This window comes from Zalophus californianus, chromosome 11 (genome assembly GCF_009762305.2).
Source record: "Zalophus californianus isolate mZalCal1 chromosome 11, mZalCal1.pri.v2, whole genome shotgun sequence".
NCBI classification, from domain to species: Eukaryota; Metazoa; Chordata; class Mammalia; order Carnivora; family Otariidae; genus Zalophus; species Zalophus californianus.
The window spans coordinates 84,189,148-84,205,867 of NC_045605.1; the positions used below are offsets into that span (position 1 = coordinate 84,189,148).

General features: G+C 35.1%; 2 protein-coding genes across 14 annotated transcripts in view; one reads left to right on the forward strand and one right to left on the reverse strand.

The window, feature by feature from the left end:
* The window catches only part of DNAJC24 (DnaJ heat shock protein family (Hsp40) member C24), a 63,614-nt gene extending 54,545 nt beyond the window's left edge, over positions 1-9,069 (forward strand). The window contains exons 4-6 of one of the 4 annotated variants that reach the window (XR_004819405.1): positions 2,808-3,001; positions 4,835-4,906; positions 5,973-9,069. Coding sequence is in view for 1 of the 4 variants with exons in the window: in XM_035722769.1 (XP_035578662.1) it covers positions 2,808-2,938 (131 nt within the window). In the remaining 3 variants the exon portion in view is untranslated. Of the gene's footprint in view, positions 1-2,807; positions 4,683-4,834; positions 4,907-5,250; positions 5,386-5,972 lie in introns of those variants that run through there. The other 3 variants (XR_004819406.1, XR_004819404.1, XM_035722769.1) reach the window with 3 other exon arrangements.
* The window catches only part of IMMP1L (inner mitochondrial membrane peptidase subunit 1), a 74,686-nt gene continuing 62,178 nt past the window's right edge, over positions 4,213-16,720 (reverse strand). For 7 of the 10 annotated variants that reach the window (XM_027578768.1, XM_027578774.1, XM_027578778.1 and 4 more), the window contains 2 exons: positions 5,291-5,401; positions 4,213-4,428 (listed from right to left, as the gene is read on the reverse strand). In XM_027578768.1, the coding sequence (XP_027434569.1) occupies positions 4,360-4,428; positions 5,291-5,401 (180 nt within the window). In that variant the 3' untranslated portion in view covers positions 4,213-4,359. The remainder of the gene's footprint in view (positions 4,429-5,290; positions 5,402-16,720) is intronic. The other 3 variants (XM_027578769.1, XM_027578775.2, XM_027578776.1) reach the window with 1 other exon arrangement.

A 16,720-nucleotide genomic window follows, 5' to 3' on the forward strand; every position in this document is an offset into this window, starting at 1 on the left:
TGCCTCTGGGCCACTCTGCTCCTAAACTGCCAAATGAGATTCTAGAGTATAAATTCTTATTTGCAGTGAATGATTGAGAAACTTGAGGTTTTGTGTAACTGGGGCTCCCAGGGTTTGATAATAGTTTCATCAGAGTAAACAAGAGCACTACTGCTATGAAAGTAGAATATACTGGTGACATAGGCTTTAGTGAAAGGCTTCTAGTTCATGAAGGGGACAGACTAGAACATGTCATTTATCAAGGAGACCTGCCCAACTAAATACATTTTTTGAAACTACAGTATTGCTATCTCATCAGCTAACACTGTGTGTGTTTAATCTCTTCTTAGACAAATTAGTTCTTTTTGCTGCAGCTGATTAATATATTTTGTTTCCTCATGATTCCTGATAATATGAAAATAGTCAAAACTGGTTTTGTATTTTTTCCTTCAGTAGCATTTTAAAATAAGTTTTTATTTTAAATTAATATGGATTGGTGGTTCAAGCATCTGTTCAGTCAACAAATACAGTGAGCTTTCTTTTTTTTTTTAGATTTTATTTATTTGACAGAGAGAGCACAAGCAGGGAAAGCAGCAGGCAGAGGGAGAGGGAAAAGCAGGCTCCCTGGGATCCATTACCTGAGCTGAAGGCAGACGCTCAACTGACTGAGCCACCCAGGCGCCCCTAAGCTTTCTGATACAAGTGAATAAAACAAGATAGTGAAAGAAATGTACAACATGAAATCCTCAAGTTATAAATATGTTACTATCCTTGGAATTTCCTTAAGTAAAGGTGACAGTGAAGATATAGAAGAATCCTAACCACAGCCAATGAATCAGTTACTAGAAGCTAGAGTTAATCTTAAAAATATAGGACCATCCTTAGATACTTATTTAAATTAAGGGTTTTTTATAAAGATGGAAATAATCTTTATTTTGTGAGAGAAAATACTGAGTAGCAAACAGCTGCATGAAGCCATTATTTCTGCGGGGATATTTATAAACGAATAATGTAAGTTTTGCAATTTAAAAGAGCAGTCTTGGCAGATGAAAATTCAATAAAAAGTGTGATCAGCTGGGCAAATAAAAAATTGTTTGACGATTCCTTCCTGGCCATTTTCAGAATAACCTTGGAAAGTGAAGATCCAGAGCAGGAGAAAAGTGGATGAAACCCTACATGATAGACGTAGCCAAATTACCATATTCTTGAGCTAAGGACAGTATGAAACAATGCGTTTTATTACGCTTAAAAGCCATCCCTGAAGAACTGTTGAGAGTGGTTAACCTTTCCCCTTAGGGTTAGTCTGTTTTACAACTTGGTTATTTTGTCTTCAGTGTATTTAAAATGATTTCTGTGAAGATATCACTTTGTTGAGTCATAGAATAATATAAGAAGAAATGTAACAAGATGTGAATTTTTAGTGAGCATTAACATTTGGAATCATCTATGACAAAATTCCACAGTAGCCCATGGTGGCCTCTGCATCATTTACTGAGCACCTGTCACCTCAAATTGTTTCTCAGTGTTCACTGAGATGGTAAAAAAACAAGAGGGACATTTAGCTTAAGAAAACCAATGGTTAGAATATGTACATTTTTAGACAATTTAATAATGAAACAATTCACTTTTGAAACTGGCTCAGACAGGGAAGCTATTACCATTTTAAAATTCCAAGATTAAATTATTTTTCTTTATGGACAAAAAAGGCATTGTGGTGAAAAATAAAAAGGAGGATTAGGTGAATGAATTCATGTTTTCCTTACTGGTAAAAGAAACATGTAAAGTTGGCTTATTTGTTAATTTTTCCAGGGCCATATTTGATTAGAGAACAAATACAAGGCAGTTGAATTTTTTCTTTTCTTTTTTTCTATTAGTGGCATATGATGAGATCTGAGTGTTAAGGAATAGTTTGAGAATTGAATGAAGTTATTTGATGTACCTCTAATAAATTATGACTTTGTACAGTAAGGTGATCAGTAATTATTTTTCTTACAGTCACTTCTCAGTGACATTGAAGTGGAATGACCAGTGGATCAGATTCTTTCAGTTAAAGGACATGAGCATTTCAGGTTCCCCAGAAGATGGTAGACTTAATAAAATTTCCACCATTAATAGGCTAAATGTTGTGCCGTATCGCCTCTGTTGGGGACCTCACTTCACAGAAATAGTGATACTGGAACAGAGTATCTAAATGTTGAATTTGATAAACAGTTAAGTTAGCAGGGTGCCTGGTTGGCTCAGTTGGTTAAGCGTCTGCCATTGGCTCAGGTACTGAGATCGAGCCCCGCATAGGGCTCCCTGCTCAGGGGGGATTCTGCTTCTCCCCCTACCCCACTCGTGTTCTCTCTCTCAAGTAAAATCTTAAAAAAAACACAAAACAGTTAAGTTAGAGTCTTCTCTAAAAGAACATATTCCAGGCAAAAGCATGTTGCTCTACAGTAAAACATGGAGAGCTATGTCTCTTCCCTTCACAGTAGTATTTTTGACCGATATATTATTGAGAGGAATGTAAAATTTATATGGATCTTAAGAAAACAGAAGACTTCAAATAAATGTCCTGGGTCGCTTCTGAGCATCTGCTCTCCCTGCAAGATCTCTGGCTATTGATTTGTAGCTTTAGCCCTCTACAGATCTCTACAGATCAAGATTTTTTGGTAGATAATTTTTAGAAATACTGCCCCATACAAGAATTCGTTCAAGTTTTCATTTAAGTATGTTTTATACTTGATGTTTTGCAATTTCTATGAGATAAACTGCATTTTTAAAAAAGTTGTTGAAATAGTTATTTACAAGCATCTGAGGCATTATTTTTGTTTGTTTTTTTACAGATGATCACTCTTTTTCTCTGAGTTGCCGATGTGGTGGAAAATACAGTGTTTCTAAGGATGAAGCAGAAGAAGTTACCCTGATTTCTTGTGATACATGTTCACTAATTATAGAACTCCTTCATTATGGCTGAAATTGTTCACCAAGTGGGATCCTTTAACTGTGTATTCAGACATGTTGAAGAGAGCCAATTCAAGTAAATGTATAAAGCTGATAAAAATAAGTAGGATTCTTTTTTTGGTCAGCTTTTATTTGCAGAGAAAGTATAAGACTGTCAAGCAAGGGCCACCTCAGGTTAATAGAAAATTAATTTAGTTACTTATATGTATTCATATTTTATATTTATAGATCACCAAAAAAAAAAAGGACTTGAATTATAAGTTATATTCTGTGAATTCCCATCTGAGAGCTTTGTTATTTGGTCCATTTTTCCTTGGTATAAGAATTTTCCTTTTCTTTAAGCATGTCTCCTCTTATAATGGGTCACAGTATCATCATGTTCCTTTATAGTTACTGAGTTTCTGAAGTAACATGACATTTCTAGCTGCTGAAGTTACAGGCCTATTGTACAAGTATCTCAAAGTCTCAAGTCACTAGAATTAAATTATAATCTTTGTGAATAACATGTGAGCCTAGTACTCCCATAATGAGGGCTGGATATGGATATTCATGAAGTTAGTTCAAAGTTAATAAAGAAGGTGAAGTGGCAACTGTAGAAAGGATACCTTTGGAGTGAAAAGACTTGACTCCAGTCCTGACACTGTATTTCCAGACTCTTTGTGTGGCTAAATTAAAGGGAATAAAGCTTGAACAATGCCATCTTCAACTTTAAATGTAACTTAGGAAATGGTAGCTTTAAAAAAAAATAATAATTTGAAACAGATCCATTATTTTCCTTTTTATGTCAAAGTACTAAGTATTAATTCCTATATTTATGAATAAGGAACCACACTACATTGCTGGTATGATCAATTGGACTTTTATAATGTTATTGATTATAATAGACTTTAAAGATTTTGTTTTTCTGTATATTTGATACTTTATGTACAGTATAAGTCAGGACTCATTTAAAAAAAATTGAGGAATCCTTTATGGGATCGCTGGAACTTTATTACTTAATTTCAAATGAGTGAACCGAGCATGTGCCATAGCAGCTTTTTATTAGGTTGAACCCATGGTATTTATTATTGGTTTGTACTTAAAAGACTAGTTACTGCTCTGATGTGTAAATGTAGCAAAAGTATGAGGCATATTCAAGAAAAGATTACTTTCGTTATAGCTATAAAACCAAAAATTCAGAAGTGAGGTTGTCATCCAGATTTTTTCCCTAAAAATATTTTTGTATCTTTCATAAAATTTAGATGACTTACTTTGGATTACATTTTTATCCATATATTTGGAACTAATAGAGCTTGCAGTATGTGTCATTTATTATTTACATATAACAATTACAAATGATTAAAACTAAGTAGCAAATAGTTTATTAGTAAGTACATGGTTTCAGTGGCAATAATAAATTCACTTGGGGAGAAAAATCAAAACAATAAATGCTTGCTAATCGTCAGAAAATCTGTGGCCATTAGGGCTGTCACGTAGAAATCCAAAATCACTCAAAGGCCAAATCTGTAAAATTAAAATGTGATTGAAGACAGTTATTCAAAGTGTTCTATCATTATATTCTTTTATTCATCCCTTTTCTTTGTGCCATATAAACACTTTCTCCTTATTTTTCATCAAGAACAAATTCTCTATACCAAAATAAGACTTTAGAAAGTAAACTTGTATGTGCATATGTATTTAAACTCTCAAGTTTGGAATGCTGATATGTTATACAAGAAATTATGTGTATGGTATGTGAATATATATGTATGAATATGTGTGTGTGTGTTTTCTTTTACTACCCTCAAAGTTAACTGTAAGCCTATGTATTTAAATATAACCTCTGCATAAGTATATTTAAATATAACCTCTGCATAAGAATCCTGCAGATTATCCAACAGCCCAAGTGTTCATGTGTTTTTCTTCTTAGTGCTGTGGCAAAAAGGAGGAGCCAGTGAAAATAATCATCTTTCCTAAGAGTTCCAGATTTACTGTAACCACGGTAAGTCAATGTACTTAACTGGGATATCCCCACTTAACAGTGTGGTTTGACTACACTGCTCTTCTGCAAATGCATATTTATTTCCAAGATACGAATATAGTTGTACAAGTTGTATGAGAAAGAATTACATTCTGGAGTGTTTAAACTAAGGGCTCCTTATAGCTAGGTAGTTTGGACTTTATTATTCAAACAAAAAATTACTCTTAATTACCTATCTCAGTGGGGAAAAAGGTAATGTTTATAGCTATGAAGGCCAACAAGTTCCTAAAATGTAGTCGCTGCAACAGTTAAGTCCACTGACAGCCTGAATATTTCAAAGTTCATTTTGAAATTTTTTTTTCCAGCTCAGAGAAGAAAACCTACATTTTAAGCAGAAAATAATACCTTGAAAAAGATACGTCCTCTTATTAGTCCATATGGAATAGGTCCATAATACCTGGAATCTGTAGAATTCTGTAGATTATCACCTTCTAACCAAACATGACCTGTTGGCACCTAGAATTAGAGAAGAAAGCAGCCCCTTTAAAAAAAACAAAAACAAAAATTTGGGTACTATAAATAAAAAGCATGTCTTTTGGTAGTAGGGAGAAATGTCCTACTAAAGTTCTTGTTTATAAAACACAAACCCTATGATTTGTATTTTTGCTTTTATTTCTTGCACAATAAAATATTTTACTAAATATTAGTAAGTAATGTTAAGATTTCATCATTTTAAAAGACCTATCTTTTTTGCCACATGGTTCCCAAACATTAATTTGTTACACAAACCCCAAACTGAGGTTATAAGAGATCAAAACAATGTGACAGGGTCATTAATTTAATAGACTTCAAAAGAGGTCATTAGGATGCTGACTGAAAATGTGCCCTCCTGTCTCTGGAACAGCAGAAGCAGGGCAGCCACTCACTCAGCAACATCCTGGGGCCAGTACCACGGCCAGACCTATTAGAGTGCTCATGATGAACTAAATGGTAATTGATTGTGACATCAATTACAAATAATCTCATCATTTTATTGGAGTGGGCTTGTCAGAATTCTAATTAAGATCCCTGTTCTGCCTTTGTACAGGCAATATCTTCAATGCATTATACTTCAATAATGACCATCAGGAACTAGAAGGACCTATTATAAAACCATCAGTTGTAAAATTAATGATGGTGACCTTCTACTGAATGAAAGACCCTATCTCCTATATTGTCCTATGTATTAACTGGTAAATAACATAAGTTTACATTTTTACTCAATGTCAACCATAAGAATATTTAGAACGTTACCTTAAAAAAAATGCGCTCTGTGATATGAAACATTTGCCCATTAATCTATTCTGTATAAACTTAAAAAATTACCTGCAGCAGTAATCCTTAAAGTAGCATTTTACAAGTTATTTTATAGTCTTTGTTACCCAAGAAAGTTGAATTATTGACCAGACCAAGATGATTTACTGGGAAGGAATTTATTTTCACTTTTCTTTTTGACTCGCTGTTTATTACTTGGGTACCTTATGTGAAGAAAAATACTCCTACTGGGTTAAATAAGAAATGACTGCAATTTTACAAAATGTTACAAATTACTGCTTTTAAAAGACTTTTTTAGAGCAGTTTTAGGTTCACAGCACGATCAAGAGGAAGGTACAGAGATTTCTCAGCCATCTCCTGTCTCCACGCATGCACAGACTTCCCCACTATTGACATCCCCTACCACAGCGGTGTACATTTGTTATATTTGGTGAACACACATCAACATCATAATCACCTGAGGACCAGAGTTAACTTAGGGTTCACTCTTTGTGCTGTACATTCTATGGGTTTGGACAAATGTATGACATGTATCCATCGTTATAGTATCAGAGAGTATTTCCATTGTCCTAAAAACCCTGTGTGAGCCGCCTATTATTCATGTCTCCCCCGCCCACATCTCCCATATTACCTTTTGGAAAAATGTATACAAGCATGTAAAATCTGAATTTCACTTTACATCAGAGCTTATATAATTTTGGAATGTCTTATGTAGAAATATTTGTCCAAAACAAGTTAATTATTTTCATTTACATAAACTTTAAATGTTAAATCTATTTGTAGATACTCTTTCCTGAAAGAGTATCAGATGCTATAAGATCACTTTTTTCCCCCTACTATTAGTGGAACTAAGTTATAGGTTCTAGGGCCAAAAGCAAGACTAATTCCTATCTGTATAAGTGGATTTATGTACAGTCAACCTTATTGTTCAGGTAGAAAAATGAATCCATCTCAGGTCACAGATAAAAAAAAAATAGTGTATTTGGAAAAGCCATGTGTCATTAACATAGTCTCAAGTGCTACTATGGGAGAAGCTATAATATGGACATTTTTTATGTTTAAATTTCCATAGTTTCTCCTTAATATGTGTTTGTTTCTGAGTTCTAAAAAATACGTAATAAACCAAGATCCAATATACATTCCATTTCTTCATGAAGCTCTCCCCAATCTTGCCTGCCCATTCCAAATACTCTTGATGGTTTAGAGCACTTACTATATAAAGTCTGCCTTGCCTGGGTCTCTGGATTATAACATCTTACTAAACTGCTTGGCTTTTGTATAAGTCTATTATTTTATGACCAAATAAGCCAATAGACCGTAATCGTGTCATGATCTTAATTCTTTACAACACCTAAGTCAAAACTGGAACTCTGATAGCTGGTGGTATTTATTATTAATGTAAGTATAAATTCTTATAAAGCACAATCACTTTTGTCTGATTTTTGAATTCTTCCAAATTAGCGAAATAAAGTGATGAAGTGTTATCTCTGGTATAATAAAATTAACCAGTACAGAACGGAATCTGGAACATATTACCAGAAGCCTTTGGAAGAGTGTGACTCAGGCTATCTTGACCTAGTCCTTGATTGCAACGGGTGGAACATAAAGGAGGAAACAGTAGTGCAAGCCAGTATATATACATGGTGTTCTGATTAAAAAAAAAAAAAACAACACTCATTTGATCCTTAAAACTGTGAAGTATTATTATTGATAGTTAACAGAAGTAGGTTCAAATATGGGGCATGCTAATTCCCATTTATCTGAAGCCTATACATTCTAATACCCATGCATCCATTTATAGTAAAGGAAATATCCTCTACCTCTCAGACTTGGTGCTTGATAGTACACAAATCAAGGAAACAGCCTCATCATCAATGGGACCTTTAATAAGAGCTTCTCTATAAACAGGAAAACCTCAAGTTGGATCTTTTAAATCAAAGCAGTCACTTTTGCTGACCTACCTGTCAATTACTCAGTGTCCAGTAAAAAATACATGATGATGAAATTATTCCGCTTATTTTTGGTATAGAGTAAGAGTGTACACTTTAAAAATCAGTTTTTTAGAGGTATACTTTATATAGTGTAAAAAGCACTCATTTCAGGTTTGACACTAGTTTTGGAAATGTGCATACCTACATAACTGCTAATTACAATCAAGATGTAGAACATTTTCATCATCCAAAAAGTTCCCTCCTATGCCAGTCAACCTCCCATCCCTATACCTGGTACCAGGCAACTAGTGAGATCTGTTACCAGAAACTAGTTTTACCTGCTCATAAATTTAATATAAGTAAGATTGTACTATACATATTTATTTTGTGTCTGGCTTTTGTTCATTTTTTTATGATTAATCCAGTTGTATGTATTAGTCATTCATCCCTTTTTATTTCTAAGTAGTATTCTATTGTAAATTACAATGTTTGCCCATGAATCTGTTGATGGATATCTTTCTTTGCAGTTTGGGGCTGTTAAGAATAAAGCACTCTGAACATTAATATGTAAGTTCATTTCTTTTCAGTAAATACCAAGGGGTAAAATTTCTAGGCCATAAGTATATGCCTACCCTTAAACTTTTCCAAAATAATTAAATCATTTTTATACTCGCAGCAGAAATGTATGAGTATTCCTGTTGCTCCACAACCTTGGTATTTTCCTTTTTAAAAAATTTCTGCACTTCTAGTAAACTGTTGGTGTCACATTGTGGTTTTCATTTGCAGTTCTCTGATGAACATTTTTTTTCTTGTGCTTATTGTATCTTTTGTGAAGTGTCTATTAAAATATTTTTCCTTATTTTTAAAATGGGTTGTTTTCTTACTCATTTTAAGAATCCTTTATTTACCTTGAGTATAAGTCCTGTGACAGGTATTACAAATATTTCCTCCTAGCCTGGGTCTTTTTTTTATTTTTTACTTATTTTTTATTTTTTTGCCATTTCTAATCTATTGTAAAGCTATACAATGTTTTCTAAGTTCTGTATATTCACTTGGTTCTTTTTGATATTTACCATTTCTTTCCTCATTATGTTCATCCTTGAGATCCTTGAAAATATTTAGAATTGGTGTTTTAAAGCATGTGTCTGTTAATTCCATTACTTCTGTTATTTCTGGATCTATTTAATTGGTTTTTCTTCTGGTTATGGATTACACTTTATTTTTTCACATATCTTGTAGTTTGTGACTGAGCTGGACATTGATTTGTTGAGTGGATTCTGTTTTCTTTACAGCGGGCTGAATGTTGAGGAGGTCTCCTTGTTTTGGGGGAGGCAGGTAAGGTAGCTGTGGATCAGCTTATTCCTCTCAAGCCTTGTTTTTAAAGCTTGTCAGGTTGGGTGTATCTCACACTGTACTCTTAGGGCTACTTTAGGCGTACTACTAAGTAAGGCATGATATTCAGGGATCTTTACGGAATGTGCAGGATATTCAATAAGATCTGTCCACTCTGGCTGGTCAGAACTCCAGTGGCTGTCAGCCCTGTGTGAGCTCTGGGAATTGCTCAGCTCCCCAGGCATTCTTTGCTCGGTCTCTACGTTTCACTGTAAGCAGGCACAATTTAGTATTCAGCTCAAAAGCCAAGAGAACACCTAAGGGGATTTACGGTGATCATTTGGTAGCTCTGTTTTCACAGGTAGTGTGATCCATAAGTTCCAACCACTTAAACTTCCCCTCTATACCAATCTGTCTTCAACTCAGCAAAACCCCTATGCTTTGGCTTGAATTTTACCTCAGTACCTTGTGAAACACCTGACTCACAGCAGGAGTCGGGGCAAGTATAGGGCTTCCCTTGTCTACCCTCTTTTTAGGGATCTGTCCCATACTTCCTGCTATGCATTCTCTGAGAACAGCTGTTTTACATTTTTGTCCAATTTTCTAGTTCTCTATGGCAGGATGGCAAGTTCAGCATCAGTTACATCATCATTACTAGAAACAAATGTTCAAATTATCTAATTTTTTAAAGTCTTTATTATTTTTCTTAGCATACCTCATAACAATATGAAGAGAATCCTTGTGGTAAAAACTGAAAGTTTTTGATGTAAGGTAAAGTGTGCCTTTGGTATCTCTCTTCACCTTGAGTCCCTTTCAGTTGCATCCCCTGCATGTTTTTGTTCTACCCTTTCTCTATCAAAACCTCTAGAAAAGATCTGCCAAACTCAGCATGCAATTATGTCTAAATAAGGAAGTTCACTATGGTATTGCTTGTATCTCAAAATTGGCAAAAGTATAACTATTCCTCAGTAGGTGCAGATCAAATAAAATATGGTTCATTTATATAATAGTAGACAGCTGGTTAAAAAAACTAGTAGATTTACATGAATACCATCAGTGAAAAAAGTTGCACGGCAATACGTGTAAATGTTTAAAAGAAATCCACAAAAACATGTATTTCAAAATTTACATTTTTATGACCAGTATATACTTAGAAAATTTAAAAATGTATATAAACCTCAACTTACCATGCAGTTATGTCCCGATTAACCCATCATATGTTGAAAATGCAGTTGACCCTTGAACACAGGGGTTGGGGTGCTGATCCCCCACCCTCCGACGCCAAGTCAAAAATTCCCATATAACTTCTGCCTCCCCCAAAACTTAACTATTAATAATGTGTTGACAAGAAGCCTTACTGAGGACATAAACAGTTGATTAACACATATTTTATATGTATTATATACATATTCTTAAATAAGCTAGAGAGAAAAATTCAGAAAAATCATAATGAGAAAATACATTCACAGTACTATAGTATAAAAAATCCACATGTACATGGACTCATGCAGTTCAAACCCCTGTTGCTCACAGGTTGACTGTATTTTAAGTCAAAAATGCATTTGATATACCTAACCAACCGGCCATCATAGCTTAGCCTAGTCCACATTAAATGTGCTTATTACAACACTCACATTAGCCTACACTTGAGCAAAATCATCTAACACAAGCCTATTTTATAATAAAGTGTAGAATATCTCAAGTAATTTATTGAATACTGTACTGAAAGTGAAAAACAGAATGGCTATATGGGTACAGGATGGTTGGTTGTAAATGGTCACATTACCCTCTTGATGGCATGGTGACTAGAAGCCATAGCTCACTTGCTGCTTCCCAGCAACACAAGAGTATCATACTGCATATCAGCTCAGGAAAAGATCAAAATTCAAATTCTGAAGTACAGTTTTTACTGAATATGTATCGCTTTTCAGCACAATAAAGTAAAAAAAATCTTAAGTCAAACCATCATAAATTAGGGACTGTATGTACACACACACACACACACACACACACACACACACACACACGTTATCTTAATGTGGCTATCCTTTTCAAGTGATACTTGTACTTTAAAAAAAAAATGGTCCATCACGATACAGGTTAGGAAGAGCTTTGTTGAATTATTTTTTTTTTTTTTAACCTTTGGTAGTGTGGAAAGAGAAAGACCTAACTTCCAATCTAGATAGAAGGTTTGTTTTTTTGTATACTATAAGTAAATGACTGCAATTAGCAGTATTGTCACCAGATCTCTGGATAACTAAAATATTTGTCTAGCTAAGAACTCATTTCTTTAAATAAACATAAACACATTTCTGGTATGGGTCTGAAATTCAAAACCTGACCTTTCTGGTACAGACAGGCAAAAAACAACAAAAATTTCCTTTCTTACTCAAAATGCAGTTATTGTCTCTGGGATTAAACTACTGATTATCACTGAATTGAAAAGTCAAACCAGAGGGAAAAAATTCTATAGCAATATTATAGTATTAATAGATTAAATGGTAGTTTAAAATGTAGACTCCAATAAACTCATTTGTAATAAATGTCTGCAAATTACAAAAAATGGAATCCCTAATTCTGTGCCTTTGTTTGTTACTTCTCATAACCAAAACTTTAAATGGTTAGATTACTTTTTCTACCTTTGTCAATCTGTCATGCCAAACTTGAATGAATCTGTGAAACTGAGTAAGAATATATGAATATGTTTATAATGAATACCACATAGAAATTTTTACTTTGGTTCTAATCTGAATTTTCCCAGGGTCTCAGAACTTACTCTAAGGGCTAAATTTTAAAGCATTAAAAGAACCCTTAAATCATTCTTGTTTCTCCTTTCTACGTCAGAGGGTTTACTTCCTGATGTATGATAATACCTAATCTCAGGGCTGGACAAAAGAATCAAGCCTCTAGTTCTTAACTATACTTAACAGAGGTCTAGTTAAGTGCCTCCTTTATAGTACAAGCAACAAATGTAATTGCCTCATGGCCTGCGGGTGTCCATTTAACAAAAGAGGCTTTGTGAACCAACCCACAGGTGTTACTTTTCTCGATTCAAGTGAAATCTGATTCAAGAGTCCACAATATCAGATAACACATTTACTAAACTGCAATCAAACTCATTTATTTAAGCAAAAAATACCTAATTAAGAAAAAGTCCGACTGAAGAATAAGATATTTGTATGTCTGACCTTTCGAAAATTTCAAAAAACAAAATTCTAATAGGTTTTTTTAATGAACCCTTTCTTTGCCAGATATTTTATAATTTACAACCTACAAAGGTAGGGTATAAAGCCAAGGACAGGGGAAAAGTTTTTGGAATCTTTTTTTTTTTAAGATTTATTTATTTATTTATTTGACAGAGAGAGAGAGAGAGAGAGGGGGAGAGAGAGGGAGAGAGAGCAGAGGGAGAGGGAGAAGCAGGCCCACCGAGTAGGTAGCCCAACACAGGGCCCGATCCCAGCAGCCTGGGATCATGACCCAAGCTGAAGGCAGACGCCCAACAACTGAGCCACCCAGGTGCCCCTGGAATCCTTTTTTGACATGATTATTTTTCCTTTTCCTGAATTATAAAGGAAGAGAGGGACACACATTTTATGAAAGCAGTCAGAGAAAGCCTTCTTTTTGGCAAAAACAAATGGTGATCTATCAGTAACACATTATTTAATCTTAAGAGTATTTATTTCATTTTCCACACATATTTTAAAGATTTTGTTTTGGGTCTCATGGAATGATAAATGTGAAATATAAAAATGCATAATTTCCCTACCCTGGAAAAATGTCCACATGATGTACATTTCATTTTATATGTCATTTTACTCTAACAATGCCCATAAAATTTTTTTTTATGTTACTATCTTCCAGGTAAACAGGATCAAGTCAAATTACTATCCCATTATGTGGCTAATGTATATTCTGTTTAATCATGACTTACATAACCAAAATGCAACCATGGTAAGATGTTGTGCACACAAACTATTGGAAAGAATAACTGGAAAATCAAATAATTTATTATGTAGTTCTAAAAGAACTTCATAAAACCTGGTATTGTATGATTCATGCAAAAGCAAAATTAGAAACACCATCACTAATTTTTGGAGTTTACTCTTCCTATAACACCAATAAAAGCTATAAACAAAGACGTATGTCAAAAAGTGAAGCACTGAATCCTCCCAGGGGCAATCAAGTAGAAGAGCTCTTGATAACACAAGGCAGAGAAAACGTTATTAGTCTTTCATTTAAAAAAATGGGAGTCTCAAGTGCTAACAGTTATGAGTATCCTTGAAAGCAAAACTCAAGGACGGTTTCACTAACATTGTATTTGACATTCTTCTTGGCACAACTTCTTGCCCACATTTGTCCACCCAAGGAGAATATCTGGAGTCCTAATGGTGGTACTCCCAAATGCTAGATGCATGACAAAGGGATTAACATTTATAAGGACCAGGCATGGAACAGTTAACATGGATTATTTCAATGCGTGCTATTTCTGTGTAGTCTTATTACTCTCCTATCTGCATTATTTATGGGGACTGTTACTGTCGTTCCCTACTTAAAAATGGTGCTACCTTGGATTCATTAGCCAATTATCACCAAAGAGGAATTTCACCAAAGTTCCAATAGGCTACAACTCCAGCACTGGGGTTGGAGTAATGATGGGGGATGCTTTTTACTAACATTCTTTCATTATCGGGACGCCTGGGTGGCTCAGTCATTCTTTCATTATCAAGCATCTCCCTGCTGAACAGGTTTAGAGCTTAATCTTAGACCTGCTCATTCTCATAGCTATTGCAAGCTAAGCTCCTTCATCTTTCCCCCAAGTACTTAATACCTCCATCCAGCCTGAAGAGGAATTTCTGATGGGCTCTAATTTAAGTATGGTGGTTAAAGATAGAGTCCACAGAGTAAGAAGAGTCCTAGACCTTATGAATATATTGCTTGCTTTGATCAACTCCTACTTATCCTTCAGAATTTCAGCTCAGGTTTTACCTCCAATCTGGAAAAGCCCTATTGACCCCAATCTGGATAAATATCGTCTCATGTCTTAGCACAGCACCCTGTATATAATTCTATTACATCATATTATAATTTCTTGTCTGCTTCTCCAACTTGGCTACAAGCTTCTAAAGCTGAACTGTCCAATATGGTATCTGCTAGTAACACATGTGGCTATTTAATTTTACAAAATTCAAATTCAGGTCTTCAGACACACGAGCCATGTGTCCTGTGCTCAGCAGTCACATATGCCTAGTGGCTATCATACTGGACAGTCCAGATATAGAATATTCTGCTTTTGCAGAAAGGTCTATTGTATAGTACTACAGGCAGACTTACCTCCTCTAACATGGTTCTGGCCCTCAAGTAAGTGGTCAGTATTTATGGAATTAATAAATGCATAAATAAATAAAACTTGTGAAGTTAATGGCTGGCAAATTTTGCCCACCCCCACAGCTTGCTGAGGGGCATTTAAGTCTTCTCTTCCACCCCATCTCCCTGCCCCCTAAGTCCAGTGGTTGTAGCTGCTTCTGAGCTTATCCTCCTTAAAGATATCTAAATGCTGGTATTGGTTTGGGGTTAGGTACAATTGCACTCAGGGTCACAAGTCCATATTGGTCTATGTACCTACACCTACTTCAATTTTCTTTAGAAGTCAGGTCAAGTTTCAAGTCTCTTCAGATGACAGAAAATTTCTCTAATCCTTCCTGATTTGGAGATTCATATATACAATGTACAGGAAGTAGATCAGAATCTTAAGTTGCATCTTAGAATTTTAAATTGCTCACCCTACAGTTATAAGGAGACAAATTTGTTGCCTGGGGATGCAGGCACTAGCTGTAACGAACTAAATGATTACTACATTATTTTTTCTTTTCTTCTTCTCTCTCTCTCTTTTTTTTTTTTTTAAGGAGGGAGGACTAGAGAGGAGGAGAGGGAGAGAGAACTGAAGTAGGCTCTATGCCCACTGCGGAGCCCGACGGGCTCAATCCCACAGCCCTGAGATCATGACCTGAGCCGAAATCAAGAGTTCGATGCTTAACCGACTGAGTCACCCAGGTGCCCCGATTCCTACATTTTCTTACAATAGTCATGACAATTCTAATGCAAGAGGAAAGCACTCATACATGTAGGTTAGCAGTACAGTGGCTTGTAATGCCAACAGTTTCTTGCTAATTTATAATCTTCAACTGTCTTATAACATGCATACCTATTTTTGTTTATTAAAGATTTATTTGAGAGAGAGCACGAGTGGGCAGGGAAGGGTGGGGCAGAGGGAAAGGGAGAGACAATGCCAAGTGGACTACCTGCTGAGCATGGAGCCCGACGTGGGGCTCCATCCCACAACCCTGAGATCATGACCTGAGCCGAAATCAAGAGTCGGACACGTAACCAACTGAGCCACCCAGGCACTCCATGCACACCTACTTTTACATGTTATTCCTCCTTTCTATTCTTATTTAGTTAGATGATAGTTTAGTAGAATAAGAATGCTTTTACGGACTAACAATGAGTCACTGAAACCCACAGAATTACCCAAAGCGGTAACACAAGAACTTCATTTAGTTGCTTATTTCAAAACATTTGAACATATTCCACCTAGTCAACAGCAACTTTCCAGCAGACCACTGTATCAGATTAGGAAGTCACATGACACTTGGAATATATTCTCTTCACTACCATCAGAGATGGAGTCTGCTTCAGATGCTTCTACTGAACAGTAGCATTACAATTTCAGTCTTCTTAATTTCTCCCAATTCCTTTTAGGCAACCTTAAAGTAGAGAGGTCTCATATAACTTTCAGATAAATATACATAAATATTTTCATTTTACTGAACTGCATCACTGCCCCCCTCTACTCACAGCAATGGCACTGATTTCCCAACTTTGAGTGGTTAAAATATATTTAGGTGAACAAAACTGTTTCAGGAAGACTTGCTATTCTTTCAGCAGAAATGCTGATCTTTGTGCATATGTATATGAATATATATATACACAAATGTATTAAGATAAAATACATTTCTACAAAATAAAATCCTATAAATGTTATTGTTAAATAAGATTATTCTGAAAATGTTCAGAGAACACATCAGAAAATGCTTAAGTTGTGGAGACCTCGAAGATGATTATTTAATGTTAATATCAGAAGAAAAACACCTCAGAATCGTAAACAATAAGTCAAATTTATCTTCAGAATTGTGTTAGCTATAGGATGAAAAAGTCATGTCATCTCCGCAGTGAACCTCATTTTTAGCAAGAGAGTAAA